Here is an 18,846-nt window from a genome sequence, read left to right on the forward strand (position 1 = left end):
ATGACCTGCTTGCTGGTTGTGGCTATTTATAAAAATAAAAGGAATCAAAAAGAGATTGAGTAATCTTGGCAAGGAGATTCTGACATTTCCAAAGTCCCTACTCAAATTCACCCTTCATAGAATCATTTTGTGAGTGATTCATAAACAATTATTAAATGCATTTTTGTTACTGTTCAGTTTGTTTCAGTGATTCTCCATGAGCCCATTTGACTTTGTTTTTCCCTTGGAAGATTTCTAGTTTGCCATTTCCTTCTCAAGCTCATTTTGGAGGAGGAAAGTGAGAAAAGACTTGTCCCAGGAACACACAGGTAGTAAGTGTCTGAGGCCAGATTTGAACTCAGACACTGAGTGACCTAGCTGCCCCATTTGTTACCTGTTTAAGACTTTAAGTCTTTCCAACCCATCCCAGTTTTGATGACTCATTCCCTCTTCTGAATTACTAAAAACACAATTGCCCTTAATTTTTCATTTAAAAAATTTTTATATAATTTTATAAAGCATAATTTTAATTTACTATAATTTTTACTAAAAAGTATAATTTTATAAAAGGTTATAAACTATAATTTTATAAAGTATAATTGTATAATTTTAATATATATATAAATTTTATAAATTTTATAAAAAACTATACTTTTAATAAAAAGTCCTCTTTTTAGGTCCCAATTTGGATTAAGAATTTACCATGAACCAACTGACCATTTATCAAGCATTTACTAAGATTTTAGGCAATGAAAAAACACAAAAAATTAGTAATATAATGAAAACTCAATACCTGCTTTTCAAAGAGCTTCCATTCTAATGGAGGAGTCAACATGTGTGCATATAGACATGATAGATAGATAGATAGATTAGATAGATAGAATAGATAGATAGATAGATAGATAGATAGATATACTAAATAAATAAAAATTTAGTGTGGTGATACCAACAATAAAACAAACAATGGAACAGTTTTTCCTTGAATGGAAAGCAAAACTCTTCGACACTGAAATCTTTCAATAATAGTTAGACGACAATATGTCAGGTATGTTTTTAAAGGAAGTTCCTGCTTAAGTATAGAGATTGTACTAGAATGAAACACTTAGGTCCATTGCCCCTTTTGAAGCTCTATGAATCTCTGATCTTGCTCTAATCACAATCAGATAAGGCATTTTGGAGGAAAATTCACAAGTCTTTTGCTTTTCTACTTTCTTTCTTCAAAATACTCTGCTTTTTGGTTGGGAAGTTGTCATTCTTTGTTCTTGAAGAAAGAAACAAAGTGACTACATTATATTAGAATCAAGCTACAGTGTGTCCAAATGTGACTCAGAAGGCTTTACCACAGGTTACGCACAAATAGTCCATATGAACAGTTAAGTTTCTAAATTTGAACATCTCATACTACTTCTGAGCTAATACAATTTTGCCTGGTTTATAGAGCACAAACACCTTTTTTTTGAGGAGAAAATACCATGCTAAGAAGTCCTGTGCCAGGGTTTTTCTATATTGCACGATCAAAACCAAAGTTTTTGAAGATGTAGAGAGTGTTTTTTATATTGCTTCTCCTAACTACCATATAAGCACTTGTCCTTTTGTGATTTTCTCCATAAAATAATCTTTTAGGTAAGTGTACTCTTGACATTCAAGCAATGTGATCAGCACTCTCTGCAGTAAACTTTGAATGCATGGCAATTTATTTTGAGAAAGAACCTCAGTGCCAAGTACCTTATCCATCAGATAGATGATCTTCAGAATCTTCCTAAGACAAGTCAAATGGAAGAGATTCTATTTCTTGACATGGTACCAGTAGATTTCCCAGGTTTCATAGGCATACAATAATGAGACCAGCACAATGACTCTTTAGACATTCAGCTTGGTAGTTAATCTAATATTTCTTCCCTCCCACACTTTCCTTCAGAACCTGTAAAACACTATAAGTTAGCTCTGGCAATGTGTACATCCAACTCAACATCTAGGTATATATATTCCTGGAAAGTACATTGCCAAGGTAAGGGAACTTGTCCACAGCATTCAGACTTTGCTATTCTTATTTCACTTAGGACTACTTTGGGAATGTGATACCTGATGAGTTCTCTTGCAACAAGAGCTGTTTATCTCTCATATTTGGTGGATTTTGTGTTGTATATAATTGTTTGCACATTCCATGTACTGATGGTGAGTAAAATCATCTTTGCAGTTTTTGTATATTTTTTTTCTGTTTCAACCATAGGGTGAAATCCCAGACTGCCTTAATGAATAGACCAGGATTGGGGGTAAGCAGACAATTATTAGTGCATGTTTTCTAGCCCCTTCCTCACACCGGGAGTTAAGTTAATGCAAAGTTTGCCCTTCCCTTTTTTGAAAAAGACCACTACATCAGGGAGATGATGTCATGATAAACATGTGAATTAGATTTGAGTGAGGGGGTACTGCGTTAAGTCACCAACCTCACTTTCTCCTCCATCATCTGGATTCAATGGATAGATATGAATCAGGACAACTAGAGATGGTCCCGGATGCAAGTCAATCAGGATTAAGTGACTTGCCTAAGGTCACACACCTAATAAGTGGCAAAAGTCTGAGTCTGGATTCAAACTTTTGTCCTCCTGACTCCAAAATAATTGCTCTATCCACTGCATCACCTAGCTGCCCACAGGAGGTGAACAGTGTGGTAAAAGGCTGCTCAGAAAACCAGAGAGCTGTCAAATCCCACTGCTACTCCCAGTGGGGAAAACAACTCTCTGGCCCTCCTGTGTACAGGGTTGTGACTACAGCTCCCAGGGTATTGTCACCTTCTGCTTCATCACTTGACTGTTGCCAAGGTTTTTTATGGGTTTTATCTTTTAATTTATGCATAAATTGATCAGTTATATAAAGATATTGGACTGCTATCTTCCAGCATTATCACAATAGCAGAAAAGATGTCACTCTTGAGGATAGAGCAGTCGAGATGATTTGTGGTATCTCAGGATGCAGTATAGGGTAAAGGGTGCATTCAGGGAAGACTAGTACCTCTAATATAAGGGTTGCTGTGGTGTTTTCTGGACTGCTTTCCACCTTTGGTGTCCATCTGATCCATTTCACTCTTATCTGTGATACCATGAAGCTATAGCATGTACAACAATCAGTCCAAGCTAGGATGAGAGTAACAGAGAGGTCTCAAACCCATTGGTGAGTTAGAGGGATGTCTTTTCTAAGCATGTGAAGATCTCCCCTGGTAGAATGAGTAGATGAGAACAATTTATTCCAATAATAATGAAGGCATCTTAACTAGACACTATCAAGAGATTAGAATTTGGTTAGACATCAAAGATGAAAAGGTTATCCACTGTGCTTTCACCTGAGTGAGAGGCTAACTTTTGCCAAAAAAAAAAAAATTGTTCTTCCTCCTTTTGTCCGTGAACTGAGCTAAGTCCAATGAGGAAAGAGAAACTGGTGTACTCTTGAAATCGACTGGTCATTCTTCTCCTACTGTCCAGATGTACTATTAATTGCTAGGAAAATGTTAGGCTTTTTCCTCTGGGGGAAACACAGACTGAACATTTGAAAAAGGTTAAGTTGGAAAACATGGCCATTAAGTTAATGAAAAACATGGCAGTTGTTAAACTGAATAGTTGAAATTTGTAGAACCACAGAATCTTAGAGTTTAGAGAGATCCAAGAACTCATATAATTCAATCTATTGCCCAATATAGAAATCCCTGGAAAGAATTTCTGGCAGGTGTCCATCCAATACACAATGATCTTTCTGTGAAAAGAAACCAATAATAATAGTCAGATTATATCATTTTTGGCCAACTAAGAGAATGGAAAGAGACTTGGATCAAGATGATCAAGCAGGACATCTAGATTCTAATGTCATCTCTATCACCAAAACCTAGATCAGATCACTTTTCTACTTATCAGTTTCCTTACTTATAAAAATTAGAAATCATACTTGGTAACCCCTTAGCTTTTTTCCAGCTCTGAAACTCTAGGGATGAGGTCTCATGCAGAAGGTATATTTACCACAATTACTTTTCAAATAAATTATGGGTATTTTTGCTTTCTTTCAGATGAAGGAAGTGTATTATAAAAAGGGGAACCAAACCATTATCTCTGAGTTCATTCTCCTGGGCCTGCCTATTCAAGCAGAACTAAAGAACCCTCTCTATGCCCTCTTCCTGGCCATGTACCTTACTACAGTTCTTGGGAACATGCTCATCATTCTCTTGATCTATGTGGATTCCCACCTACACACGCCCATGTATCTCTTCCTCAGCAACCTGTCCTTCTCTGACATGTGCTTTTCTTCTGTGACCATTCCAAAATTACTGGTAAACATGCAGAGCAAGAAACCAACCATCCCCTATATTGGCTGCCTTACCCAAATGTATTTCTTTCTTTTCTTTGGAGACCTAGAGAGCTTCCTGTTGGTAGCCATGGCCTATGACCGCTATGTGGCCATCTGCTACCCACTGCACTACACAGTCAAGATGAGCCCCAAGCTGTGCAGCTCTCTCGTGGTGCTCTCCTGGGTCCTAACTACCTTTCATGCATTGATGCATACTCTGCTCACATCCCAATTGTCTTTCTGCACCAACAACATAATCCCTCATTTCTTCTGTGACTTGTCTGCCCTGTTAAAACTGACTTGTTCAGACATCCACATCAATGAGATCATGATCTTTATCTCTGGGGGGCTTGTTCTTATAGTACCCTTCCTCCTAATTGTTGCATCTTATGCCCGTATCCTCTCTTCTATTCTCAGGGTGCCCTCTGTCAGGGGCATCCGTAAAGCTTTTTCTACCTGTGGCTCCCACCTCTCAGTGGTCTCTCTCTTCTATGGGACAATCATTGGCCTCTACTTATGTCCTTCAGCCAACAATTCCACAATAAAGGAGACAGTCATGTCAATCATGTACACTGTGGTAACACCAATGCTGAACCCTATCATCTACAGTTTGAGGAATCAAGACATGAAAGGAGCCTTTAAGAAAATCTTGGAAGGAAGAAAACTTCCACTCTCAGCTGGTACTGTGATTCTGAGGCTTCTAACACAATTCTTTACAATAATAGTAGGACTTCATGGTATAATAATAATAATAATAATAATAATAATAATAATAATAATAGAATATAAAAAAATCCTATATGATCTCCTAACTTTAATTTCCTCCCGATTCATTCTCATCATATTCTGTACTACCAGAGAACTCTTACTTAAATCTCCCTTTTATTACATCCTCGCCTACTCAAATACTTTTCAACCCTTCAACACTGACTTTGCTTGTCTTCTATCCCCTTGTTCCTCTACATATAATCTGTACTATAATCAAACAAGTTTCATCACAGTCCCTTATTACTACTTCTACCATTACTCCACTTTCCCAGTTGGAGTACTCTCCTCTTTTTTCCCTCAATATTATCTCTTTATAGTCCTTCATTTATATATATTTAAGTCAATTATTTTTTGGTTTTTGTAAGGTAATGGGATTGTGATTTGCCCAAGATCACACAGCTATTTAATTATTAAGTGTCTGAGGTCAAATTTGAGCTCAGGTCCTCCTGACTCCAGGGCTGGTGCTCTATCCACTGTGCCACCTAGCTGACCCTTTAAGTCATTTTTAAAAAAAAATTTAGATTACTTGTCAAGTATTAGATCCTGTACTTGGCATAGTTACCTTATTTCTTCTCATTTGCCCTGCCAGAAGTGGTTTATCCCTCCTCTAAATTCCTAAATCACTAAATTCTCCAATTTAGCAATTCTTTGTATACAAATTGAAGAATTCTCTTCTTTTATTTTATATTTTTATTGGAAAGGGTAGGGAATTCTTAACTGAAATGGTTTGATTTAAATATTATTATTCAACATACTATGTTCAAGACAACTCTCTTAGAGCATAAGGTTCTGGAAAGTTGCTTCTCCTCATTAATTGAGGGAATTTCCACATCATGAATTCCCCATACCATGAACTCTTTGAACTAAATTTATATTTTAAAAAAATATAACAAAGCAGGATTTAAAAATGAATTTATCTAGATAATAGATTCAATTCCTTAATCTTTATGCCTATGTGGGAAAGTTCCTAGTGAAGTCCTCTTAGAGTTAAAAATTGGTTTTGGTCAAGAAAACCTTATATCCCAAAGGAGGCTCAGAGAAACCTGCTTTATGATAAGACTATTTTTGCAAACTGGGAGGACAGTATAAGCATAGGAATCACTTCATTAAGACAGTGATGAAGGTCCCAAATTATCTCACCATCTGGTGAGAAAAATATTGTGAAAACATTTCATCTCTTTCTCTGTGTCTGTTGCTGGGGTAGATTTTCTGCAAATAACATTGTGTCTCCAGAGACTCAGCGAATGGGTTAGAGGAGAAGGTAGGTAGGAAGGGGGGGCCTACATTAGGATGTATATAATCTTGCTTGACTGTCCTTTGGGTACAACTGTTTGGTCCAAGAGACTTGGTGTTTGCCGTTTTCTTGAGAAAAGCAATTAAACATTCATTTTGCTCAGATCCAGTCTCTGCAGATTTTGTTTAGTGTATTTTTATCCTACACATATCTAAATTGTCAAAAAAATTTCATGATTTATTTTGACTGCAACTGTTTTAAAGATGATTGAGAGGTTGAGCTAGAGGACTACTGAGCTCCTATTCAAATCTGAAACTCCATGTGGTTCTATGATTCTGAAAATTTTTATCTGGACACTAAGTTTTTCAGTCATATATTTACTCAATACTTTGTACTTAATTAAGAAGAACAAGGCCATCTGATATGAATTACCTCCTATGTTTCTCAAACTACCTTATCATATTTTCTTCTTTCTTTCCTTTTAGTCTCAAGATGAAGTTGTCCATCCAAACATGGATTTAATCCCATCCCCTCTGATTCCTTCAACCCTGCTCAATCTATTGTCCTCTTCCACCTCCTCCTCCTCCTCTTCCTCCTTCTTCCTTCTTCCTTCTGTTGTGGGAGAAATTAGTGTCACCATTATAAAGGTGTGAGCTCCTGAAAAGTGAAAAAATTTACAGAGTAGCTCAAGAATTTTTATTTCACAAGCCTGCAAAATTCACAGATTAAAACTTTTTTTTTTTTCCTGAAGAGGCTACAAGTGACTTGAGGAAAGGATGAATAACCAAAAAGTCTAGGAAAGGTGCCTGAGGGAATGGGTGAAAGGAAAGCAGCCAGCAGAGCTGCCTGGGCTGAGACTAGAGTGAATTTTCTGACATGGAGTAGAGGCTTTAAACATAAGGACAGATTGAATAAAAAAGTTGTAGATGAGACTTCCTGAGAGTAAGGGAGAAAGGAGAAACAGCCATAAGAACTGGCTATCTTAGACTCAAGGGAGTCTGGCCACATGGAGTAGAGGCCATAGTTCTCCAGCAGCCTAGGTCAAGAGCAAGTGGTTCTGGCTCAGAGAGAGAAAAGGGCCATCCTGAAAAGAAGAGAAGGGAAAAAAGAAAAAGAAGTTCTCTTCCAGGAGATCTTACTTAAATGTATTTCTATAGTGGGTTGGACAAGGGTGGTACTTGGGCAATGGTTTAGCACCTGGCTCCAGGTCTTATCCAATATATATCCACAAGAGCCACCCTCCAAGGAGTAGCTAAAACAGTACTCATTGTGCATCAGTGGAGTTCTAAGTATGTCTTTCCTGTCTCAAAGGGCAAGAACTTCAAGTCCAACATTAGTCATTTCCTGTGTCCTACATCACTTCCTGTTCTTTCTTCTTTATCCTCCTCCTCTTCTCCTCCTCCTCCTCCTCCTCCTTCTCCTGCTTTTTTCTTTCTTCTGCTTTTTCTAGTTCTCTCTTTTCATAGTCTTTCTCTCAATCTTTCTATGTCTGTATGTCCATCTGACTCTCTCTCTCTCTCTCTCTCTCTCTCTCTCTCTCTCTCTCTCTCTCTCTCTCTCTCCCCTAATATCGTTCCATACCGACTTTATTTTAGCTACTGGCTTCTTATTTTTGGTTCTGAATGCTTCGTGAATATAACATTATTACTAAACTTTTCCCACATAAATATCTTATCTGCACCAGGAAGCCCTTAGATTGGGACTTCTTAACTTCTTTGGTGTCCTGATTCCCTGAACTACTTAGTGAACCCTACGGACCCTTTCTTAGAATTATATTGTAAAGCATGTAAACTAAAACATCTATGATATCAAAGGAAGCCAATTATATTGAAACATAACTATCAATAATTTTTAAATTCATGGTCCTCAGCATGAAAACTCTCACTTGAAAATGGTAATACCACAAAAGCTCATATTTTTAGACTGTATTATTGTTTACAAAGTGATCTACATATGCAAATTCATTTGATCCTCACACCAAGCCAAAAGTTAGGTACTATTGTCATTCCCACAAAAGGAGATTGGAGCTAAGAGAGGTTAAGTGATTTGTCCAGGTTCACACTGCTAGTCAGTAACCAAGTCAAGATTTTAACCCCCCCCCCCCCGTCTTTCTGGCACTAACTCTAGGGCTCTATTTACCACACCAGCAAATCAATCAGCCCCCATCAATAAAGAACATAAATATATTATACTGAGGTTACTTTTGCAGCATTGTTCCTTTGGATCTACACAACAACCCATTAAGGTAAATATTAAAAATATTATAATCAGCCATTTTATAGGTTAAAGAACCATGGTTCAATGATCAGAAGTAATTTCCCCAAGATCACATAGCTAAATAACAGCAGGACCAGGAGAAACACGTCTTCTCCCTCACAATTAGTCAATAAGCATGAAATACATATTATATACCAGATATACTAGATACTAGAGAAGAAGAAGAAAAGAAGAAAAAGAAGAGGAATTATTAACTAGTATAGTTCTGACATTTTAAAACAAATAGCTATCTAAGACAAGTCAAAGGAACTAAGATTACACAGAAGAGTCATTCTATTCCCTCTAGAATACATCTAGCATTTTATTTTCTACTTTCTGAAGTAAACTGGAGTTAATTATATTGCAATTATACACAGAAACTTAATCAGAGATTGTGTACACAGACAAAATGCATGGTGCCATGAAAATATACATAAGACTAGGTGTCTGGAGACACCATAAGAGTCTGGAAACCTAGATTCTTGTCCTATTTCAACAACTTGCTCACACTGTGACCTTGAACAAGTCTCATCTCCCCTTTTGGGGGGGGGGGGGTAGGGGGAATGCTATTTCCTCAACTGTAAAAATTATTAGAATTACTCTCTGCAAAAGTTCCTTTCAGTGTCAAGAATTTTATGAATCTATCAAAAGAAGCAGACACATATAGAAAGATTCAGAGAGGGATAATACAAGAAAGTATTTTTTATTCCTTAATATCAACTAAGTATCTTGTATCTCTAGAGAAAAATCAGAGACAACGACAATAACAATTCTATTCACTATGAATGATTACATTTCCAGAAATAGCTTGAGGTGTTATCAGTTCTAAAAGAAACTGAAAAACACCAAAATACCAGTTGAATTTCCTTATTTTTTTGTCTCCAATTACGTCAAGCATTTACATCATATGAGACCTCTACACAAAGTAACAGAAGGCTTATCTATTAACAAGTTATCAGTAATTGTTGGATGAATCTTAACCTTAGGTTTAAAATAACTACATAAAAGCATGATGAGGAAGACATGGCTAGGAAGCATATTATATACAAAATAGTTGAGGATTTTACTGGACTGCAGGCATTTGTTCATAGGAATCAACAGTGATGTCACAGACATAAAAATAGACAAGATCTTGGGCCACTAGAGGGAATGGCTCTGACAGAACTATAACATCCAATAAAAGGGAGATTCTAGTCCCACCATTTTCTGACTAGCCAGACCACATCTGCAGGGGTGTGACTTTGTCTGGGTGTCATAGTTAAAGAAAAATTCAGTGACATACTACATAATAATCAAAGGAGGGAAGCAAGGATAATGAGCAAAGTCACGCAATATCACAAAAATCACAGATTTTCTTTTTACAAGAAGTATCTTAAATTCATAATTATTAAAGTAGAAGATATCTAGTCTTAGATTGCTTAAAAGGGTGTGAAACCTCAAGGAGATTCCAAATTGTTCTTTTCATTGTGTCACACTTTCCAATTTACTTATTTGAAGGAAAATATGTTTAATATAGAAAAAGAGAAGCAAGGTTTAAGTGGTTGAGAAGGGAAAATTACTTTTCAAAATGTTCAAGGTTAAATTATATAAGAAGTATTAGATTTGTTCTTGTCCATTGGGGAAAAAAACTGAGTTTGAATGAGTAAAAATCACAGAGGCATATTTGGAAACAGAAGGCAAATGTTTTTATCTGTGAGAGTTATCCATATGTGGCATGAGAAATAGCATGTATGTATACTATATGTATTCACCAGAAAATTGAGACCGTTTGCAGAGGTCAGATGACAGAAAAAGATAAATAAATCTGTACAGGCGAGGAATTGAATTATAACACCAGGATAATGAAAAAGTTCTCTAGGGCATCTTGAAGTGCTTATTCTAAAGGAGGGTATAGAAATGGATCATCTATTCTGGAGATATGGATAGGTTGGGAAGAAAGAATTAAGTAAAGATAATTATTTTGTTTTCCTTTTATATATATATATATATATATATATATATATATATATACATATATATATATATCTTACTTAAGCTGAAAGCAACCTCTAACAAACATTTTTAAAAACTCATATATTTTAAAAGATATATATTTTTTGAGATTGTGTACAACCTGAAAATGTCAGCACTCAAAAGGGATCTGAGATTTTATCTAAACTCCTCATTTTGTAAATGAAGAGATTGTTGCCTAAAGAAGAAATTTGCCCAAGATCAAATAGAGAACAAGTAGTTGAATTAGAATTAGAAGTCAAGTCTCTCAACCCCCAAGCCAGCACTCTTTCTGTTTTTCTATTTTCATAGGTATTGTTTGAGTTAGATGGAACAAACTTCTTTGAATAGTGAGCTCTCAAACTCTGGAAATCTTCAAGCCAGAGGTGGGATGACCATTTGTCAGAAATGTTTTTAAAAAGTAGGTTGGGAACAAGGGAGATTTCTGTTGAGGTAATGGTTAGGTTATATGACCTCTGAGGCCCCTTCCAATGCTGAAATCCTATGATCTCAGTCTGGTCAGAGAAAAGTAAGAAAAATATTCAGGAAAACTCACTTGTCATAAGATTCTCCCTGGTTACTTTAACATTATTACTCTCCTTGCATAGAATAATAAGTGGTCTACCTAACAAATATCTTCATTGGAAGTCCTGTTGTCTGTTTCAATTAAAAGTGATTAAGGGCAATTCCTTTCTGGGAAAGGATGCTAATACTTTCCTAAGATAGATTAGCCAGAATTGGTTTTGTTCTACTTTTGCAACTCAGACACACTGCCTCCCCTATTTGCCAGTAAGTGAGAGTCAAGTTTAGCAGGACCATGAATGCTAAGGTATTGATTTGAGTTTATGTGCTAGGAAATAGGAACAGCTTGAAGATTTTAGGTTAACAGATGCTAGTCAAAAAAGATCTTCATCACAAGACAAATAATTAGGAAGATGGCTAATTTGAAAATGAGCAAATGAAATTCACAGATAATTTAGTTAAATATTTTTGGGGTTTTTATTAATCTATGTAATGTTCAAATGCATTAAATTGACAAGAATATCTCAATAGTTCTAAGTTCCAAATTTTTTCCCTTCCCCTTTCCCCAAGTCAGAAAATAATCTGCTATAGTTATACTCGTACAACTTTGTTAAACAACTTTACATATTGGTCATTTTGTGAAAGATGAATCCAAACAAAGAGAGAAACAATGAGAAACAAAAAAAATTTCAAAGAAGTGAAAATAATTGCTTTGATCTGCCTTCAAACTCCATCATTCTTTCTCTGGATGTAGATGGCACTTTTCATCACAAACCTTTGGGAATTTGTCTTTGATCACTCTATTGCTGAATTCTAATTTTATCATAGTTGATCATCACACAGTGTTGCTCTTAATGTGCACATTTTCTACTGTTTCTGTTCACTTCACTCAGCATCACATCATGCAAGATTTTCAAGGCTCTGGGGCGGCTAGGTGGTGCAGCAGATAAAGCACCGGCCCTGGAGTCAGGAGTACCTGGGTTCAAATCTGACCTCAGACACTTAATAATCACCTAGCTGTGTGGCCTTGGGCAAGCCACATAACCCCATTTGTGTTGCAAAAAAAAAAATTTTCAAGGCTTTTCTGAAGTCTGGACACTCATGATTTTTTTTAATATTATTATTTTAATCTTAATGTTATTTTATTTTATTTTTTCCAATTACATTCAAAAATATGCTTCAGTAGTAATCTTTCTGTAAGCTTTTGAGTTTCACATTTTTCTACCACCCTCTCTTCCCTCCTCCCTTTCCCAAGAGAGTAAGTAACCTAACATAGGTAACAGATATACTATCATGTTTTACATAGTTTCATATTAGTGATGTTGTAAAGAAATCTAAACTAATGAGAAATGTGAAAGAAAAAAGGATAAAACAAGTTTCAAAAAGTGTAAGTAGCATGCTTTGGTCTGCATACAGAGTACATAGTTTTTTCTTCTGGAGGTGGCATTTTCCATCACAATACTTTAAGAACTGTCCTTGATCACTGAAATGCTGAGAAGAGCTGAGTCCATCATAGTGGAACAACTCACAATATTGTTGCTAATATGCCCACTGTTTTCCAGGTTCTTTTCATTTCACTATCAGTTCATGCAAGATTTTCCAGGATTTTAAGAAATTCACTCATTCATGATTTCTTACAAAGCAATAGTACTCCATCACATTCATATACCACAATTTATTCAGTCATTCTCCAATTGATGGGCACCCCCTCAATTTTCAATTCTTTTTCACTACAAAATGAATTGCTAAAAATATTTCTGCACATGTGTGTCCTTTTTCTTTTTTATGATCTCTTTTTGATATAGACCTAGTAGCAATATTACTAAATCAAAAGGTATACACAATTTGATTACCCTTTGGACACAATAACAAATAATTACTTGAATTATTTGGATTAGTTCACAACTTCATCAAGAGTGCATTAGTGTTCTATTTTTCCCAACTCCCCTCCAACATTGATCATTTCTCTTTTCTGATCTAATAGGTATGAGTTGGGACCTCAGAGTTATTTTAATTTGCATTTATCTAATCAATAGTGATTAGTGAATGGAAATAGTGAATGGAAATCATGCTGCTGAACATCAGTTTGGTGCTCCTCCAACTGAGAAAACCATCTGAGCCTGGCTACTGGAAGAAGAAACACAACTGAAAATGTCATGGCAGAAGAAGGACATGAGAGGCAAGTAAGCAAAATTGTTGGGAGCCAGGGTCTATAAGCTGTTTGACACAGTTGCGGCAAGAAGACTCAAAGCAGTCACACTGCCTCATGGAACAACATTTCCTTCTTTTTTCTTCTTTTCTACAGTAAAGGCACCCCAATCATCATTATAACTAGCTGCTTCATCTTCCAGATCCTCCTCTTCTTCAGGAGTTAATTCATCAGGAGGAGGATCTTCCTCAGGCTCATCTCTAAGAGATGCCCTTAAGTTATTTCTAGATTTTATTAATAAAGGAGTTTCCTCAGTTGCAGTACAAACTGCAGATGATAACTTAGTATTTATTTTTGTAATTTCATGGCCAGGATCGAGAGTGTCCTTGACCAGGCTCCATAAACTGAACACATCTGTAGGAAGTTTCTCTGGTCCTTGTTCTATATAATATTTTCTGATATCTTCTCCCACTTTTTGCCAAATATCAAGATCTATAGACCTACTTTCAGGAAACCAAGGAACAGCAATTACGCACAAATGAGATGAATCGAGTGACTCGGACCTTAGAAACCTTGATTCCTCTTTTATGTAATAAATGAGTCAGAATTTCAATAAAAAGAACTCTCTGCCTACTTTTATTATTACCCATGATGTTCTTGAGATTACTGCCCTTTCTTGCCTGCTATAACTCTCATCAGGGGGCCTGCAGATTCCCCGAGCAGAAACCTATCTATCCTGCTAAGAAAATAAAAAGGAGGGGGGTATATTACCTGTCAAGTCCCTGTTCGGGCACCAGTCTGTGGGGGTCCTGCCTCCGGGGGGTCCTTGGAACCTGACAGGAGGGAGTCAGCAAAATGAGTTGAGTCAACAAGTGGGTATAGGCAGGAGCAGGTTGACTGACTGTCAGCTGCTTAGATTTATTTTTATAGTCTCAAAATCATATGAAACAAGCAAACTAAAATCATTTCCTTGGTTACAAAAGTATACAATTTTCATCATTAATCATATAGTTCATATGGTTACAAGTTTGATCATGTAGTGGTTACAAGTGTGATTATCAAATCATTGTAGTTAATTTTCTTGTCCCTACTCAGACCGTGATGACCTCAAACTGCCTGTTGCCTAGTTTGTTGCTGCATAGTAAAGTTATTAATTAAACAGAGCTTTCCTTATAATAATCTTTGATATAATTTGTTTAATGGAATGCTTTTATGTTTCTGTGCCGCATATGTAATGTTTTTCGATATGCTCCCTTGACAATCTATAGTGAGGGTAGTTGTGTTTGTCCACCCATCCGTTGACTCCTTCAATAACCAATTTTCCTTTCAGCCTTTGTTGGTAGATGCTACGGTTTCTATGACTTTTTATTCTTTCCCAATAAACTAAGGCTGTTAGAGTTCACATATTGGTTACCTATACTAACTATTCTCTCATCATCTTTATCATATATTCCTGTGTATGATAAGGGGGGCAAAACTGTTAATTTCCCTGGAATTTTCTCTGACCCCATCTTGTATCTGGTTTCCCTGTATATATTCTGACGTCTCCCTGGAACTCGCAGTGCCTGTATCTTCCAAAGATTTCATAATGTTGAAGCCTTTTGTATGTCTCAGGGAGAGGCAGTCCTGTTAAATTTGGAAAGAGTTCATAATCTGTTTTATTCAAGGAATTTCTCTGAAATCCTTCCTTTATAGTCATTCCACTATTAGGATGAGTAAGTTTTGCAATCAATAATAGACCTATAAATATGGGTATACATGGAATCCCCTATATATATATTGAAGAAGGAAATGTTGTTCCATCAGGCAGTGTGACTGCCTTGAATCTAGTCTTCTTGCTGCAACTGTGTCAAACAGCTTAGAGACCCTGGCTCCCAACACAAAATGACCTGATTTAGAGAGAAATTGAAGATATGGATCGAAGAGCATTTGGAATTCCTGTGTCCACAAAGGTGGTTCAGCATGAGGCAAGAAAAATTGCTGATGAAAAAGAAGCTACTGATTTCAAAGGAGGACAAAAATGATGCTTCAGGTTCATGAAACAGAATGGACTAAGCATGCAAACATACACCAGACTTGCTCAAAATATGCCTGAAAGCTATGAGCAGAAGGTGATGAAAAAAATTGAGTCTAATAGCTTTATGTAATACATTTTCTTTCAAATTTCAGGCCCCAAAATTAAGGTGAGTCTTATACATGGGGAAATACAGTTTTCTTGTTTTAAATTTTATTAATCTCACCTTTTATTTTCAGAAGTTCTAATGTGGGACAGCTAGGTGATGCAGTGGATAGAGCACTGACCCTGAAGTCAAGAGGACCTCAGTTCGAATCTAATATCAGACACTTCATAATTACCTAGTCATGTGACTTTAGGTTACTTAACTTCATTGCCTTGCCAAAAACAAAAAAAAAGTTCTAATTTGGTATTTAATTGTGGAATCTTTAATTTGTTCTTTTTCTAGCTCATTTAGTTGCAAACTCAATTCATTTATCTCCTCTTTCACTATTTTATTCATTCAAGCACTTAGAGATATAAAATTTCCCATTAAAAACTGCTTTGGCTGCATCCCATAAATTTTGGTTATGATGTCTCATTATTGTCATTTTTCTTGAATGAAATGACAGATTATTTCTATGATTTGTTTGATCTACTCATTCTTAAAATTAAGTTATTTAGTAATCAATTAATTTTGATTTATCTTTCCATGGCCCTTTATTACATGTAATTTTATTACATCATGATCTGAAAAACATGTGTTTATTTTTTCTGCCTTTCTTACATTTGATTGGAAAGTTTTTATGCCCTACTTACATGGTCAGTTTTGGTATGGGTGCCATATACTGCAGAGAAAAAGTTATATTCTTTTCTAATCATCATTCAGTTTTCTCCAGAGGTTCTAAGATTTTGTTCATCTTCTTAATTTATTTCTTGTTTATTTTGGGGTTAGATTTATTTAATTCTGAGAGAGGGAGGTTGAGGTGCCCCATTATTAATTTTTTTCTGTCTATGTCTCCTTGTAATTCATTCAGCTTCTCCTCTAAGAATTTGGATGCTATACCACTACATGCATATATATTTAATAATGACATAACTTCATTACCTTTTCAGTACCTTTTAAGAAGATGTAATTTCCTTCCTTATCCCTTTTAATGAGATCTCTTTTTGCCTTTGCTTTGTCTAAGATAGAATCGCTACCCCTAATTTTTTTTTTTTTACTTCTGCTGAGGCATAATATATTTTGCTCCAATCTTTTGCCTTTACCATGTATGTATCTCTCTGCTTTAAATGTGTTTCTTATAAACAACATATTTGGGTATTCTGGTTTTTAATCCATTCTGCTATCTGCTTTCTTTCTATGGGAGAGTTCTTCCCATTCACATCTACAATTAAGATTACTAATTCTTTATTTCCCTCCCTGCTGTCTTTCCCCATTTATACTTTTCTCTTTTTTGCCTCTTACTCCTCCTCACCAATGTTTTCCTCCCTTTCCCCTTTAACTTTTCTTTTAAATTTTAACTTTAATTTTACTTCCACTTTACCTTTGCCTTCCCTTTTATCAACTCCTTCTTCCCCTTTCTTTCCCTTCCCCCCATCTACTTCCCTGTAGGGTAAGACAGATTTTTAAACCAAATTTGAAATGTATGTTATTCCCTCTCTGGATCAAATCTATTGAGTTGGATTCATTCAGTGTTCACATCTACATTCAGACACTTAATAATTCCCTAGCTGTGTGGCCTTTGGCAAGCCACTTAACCCCATTGTCTTGCAAAAACCTAAAAAAGAAAAGTAATTGAGAAGTAGGATATAAATTAAGCTAGAAGACCACAAGCTCCCTTTTAAATTTAAAACTCCATGATTCTGTGGTTCTATGATTCTGAAAAAGTTTATCTGGGCATTAAGCTATTTAGTCATATATTTACTCAACACTTTCTACTTAATTAAGAAGATTAAGGCTGGGGCAGCTAGGTGGCGCAGTGGATAGAGCACTGGCCTTGGATTCAGGAGTACCTGGGTTCAAATCTGACCTCAGACACTTAATAATTACCTAGCCATGTGGCCTTGGGCAAGCCACTTAACCCCATTGCCTTGAAAAATCTAAAAAAAAAAAAAAAAGAAGATTAAGGTCATCTGATATGAATTACCCCCATATGTTTCTCAAATTATCTTTTTATATTTTTTCTTTCTTTCCTTCTAGTTTCAACTGATTAAATTGCCCATCCAATGTGTATTTAATAGTATCCCCTCTGACCTGTTCAGTCTTATTTCCCTCTTCCATAATGGTATGCCTCTTCACCTGGTGTTCTTTATCCATTATTGCCTAGCCCTCTTCTAGGAGTACCTATCCTACACTGAGTACCCTCCCTTCTTCTATCTTATTAGAAATGTACTCCTCAAGAGTCATAAATCACATCAAATTATAGTCATTTTATACCTCACCCCCTTTTCAATTTCCCTCCATGGCCACACAATCCTCATGAACCAAAGCATCATGCAAAGTTAGATCATTTCATATGATATTTATATCTACCCCAAGCACACTCCCTCCAATTGTAGCCAAATGTCAAGCAAAGTCTCATCATGATATTTTCATGTCCAGTCTCTCTAAGTACACTCTCTCCCTTCTCTATTGAACTCAAACCATAGCCTTACAATTCTCCCCAACCAAAGTATTGGGTACTCTCCCTCTGGCCCTTTAGTACCCTAGCCAAGGTATTAAAATCCTTGTTAACTAAACTATGGATTAAGGCAAAATCACTTCCTAATCTATTTATGTCCAGCCCTTCTAAGTATGCTCCCACCCTCTGCCCCCTCCTTAAGTAAGGTCTCTAGGAAAAAAAGGTCACTGATTTAATTATGCATAGAGCCTCTAAGTACTCTAAATACTGGGACACCCTGAAGGTCTCTCTTAGGAACTTTAGAATTGAGTGTAAGGCATGGGAGATGCTGGCATAGGACTGCCCATCATAGAGTACCCTCATCAGAGAAAGTACTGAGCTCTTACAAGCAAGGTAGAATTAAAGTAGCTCAAAGGAACTGTGAGATGTGTAAGTTTAGGTAAAGACCCCAAGTGTTCATCTGCACTATCTGTGCCCAACCTGTGGTAGAACATTCTGAATTTCCATTGGTCCAATCAGTCCCTGACAGGTACACTGTAATTTGTCTCAAACATAGTGATATCATTTTGGTCTTCTTCAATAATTAAGGACAAAAACCAGCCATACCCTTATCCTCTAAGTATAATCTCTTCAATTATATTCAACTTTTTAACTATCCTAAGAGAAATACAATTCTCAAGATTTACAAGTGTTATCTTACCTTTTGAGGATATATACAAATTAACATTCTTGACTAGCATTTTTTATCCCTTTTCTATTTACTTTTTTGTATATCTCTTATGTCTTATATTTGAAGATCAGATTTTCCATTCAGTTCTATTCATTTTTATCAAAAAATTTTGGAAGTCCTCTATTTCATTGAACATCCATCTTGTCCCCTGATAGAATATGCTGTATTTCACAAGATAGTAAATGTTTGGTTGTAACCCAAGGTCCTTTGCCCCTCTGTAATATCATATTCTAAGCCCTCCAATCCTTTAAAATCCTGTGTAATTCTGAT

At 36.0% G+C, this 18,846-nt stretch overlaps 1 protein-coding gene across 1 annotated transcript in view; it reads left to right on the top strand.

Annotated features, from left to right (window-relative positions):
• The window catches only part of LOC141511004 (olfactory receptor-like protein DTMT), a 27,057-nt gene continuing 8,211 nt past the window's right edge, over nt 1-18,846 (top strand). The window contains exons 1-2 of the mRNA XM_074220372.1: nt 1-18; nt 4,058-4,991. Of these exons, the coding sequence (XP_074076473.1) occupies nt 1-18; nt 4,058-4,991 (952 nt within the window). The remainder of the gene's footprint in view (nt 19-4,057; nt 4,992-18,846) is intronic.

This window comes from Macrotis lagotis, chromosome 1 (genome assembly GCF_037893015.1).
Source record: "Macrotis lagotis isolate mMagLag1 chromosome 1, bilby.v1.9.chrom.fasta, whole genome shotgun sequence".
In the NCBI taxonomy this organism is placed as follows: Eukaryota; Metazoa; Chordata; class Mammalia; order Peramelemorphia; family Peramelidae; genus Macrotis; species Macrotis lagotis.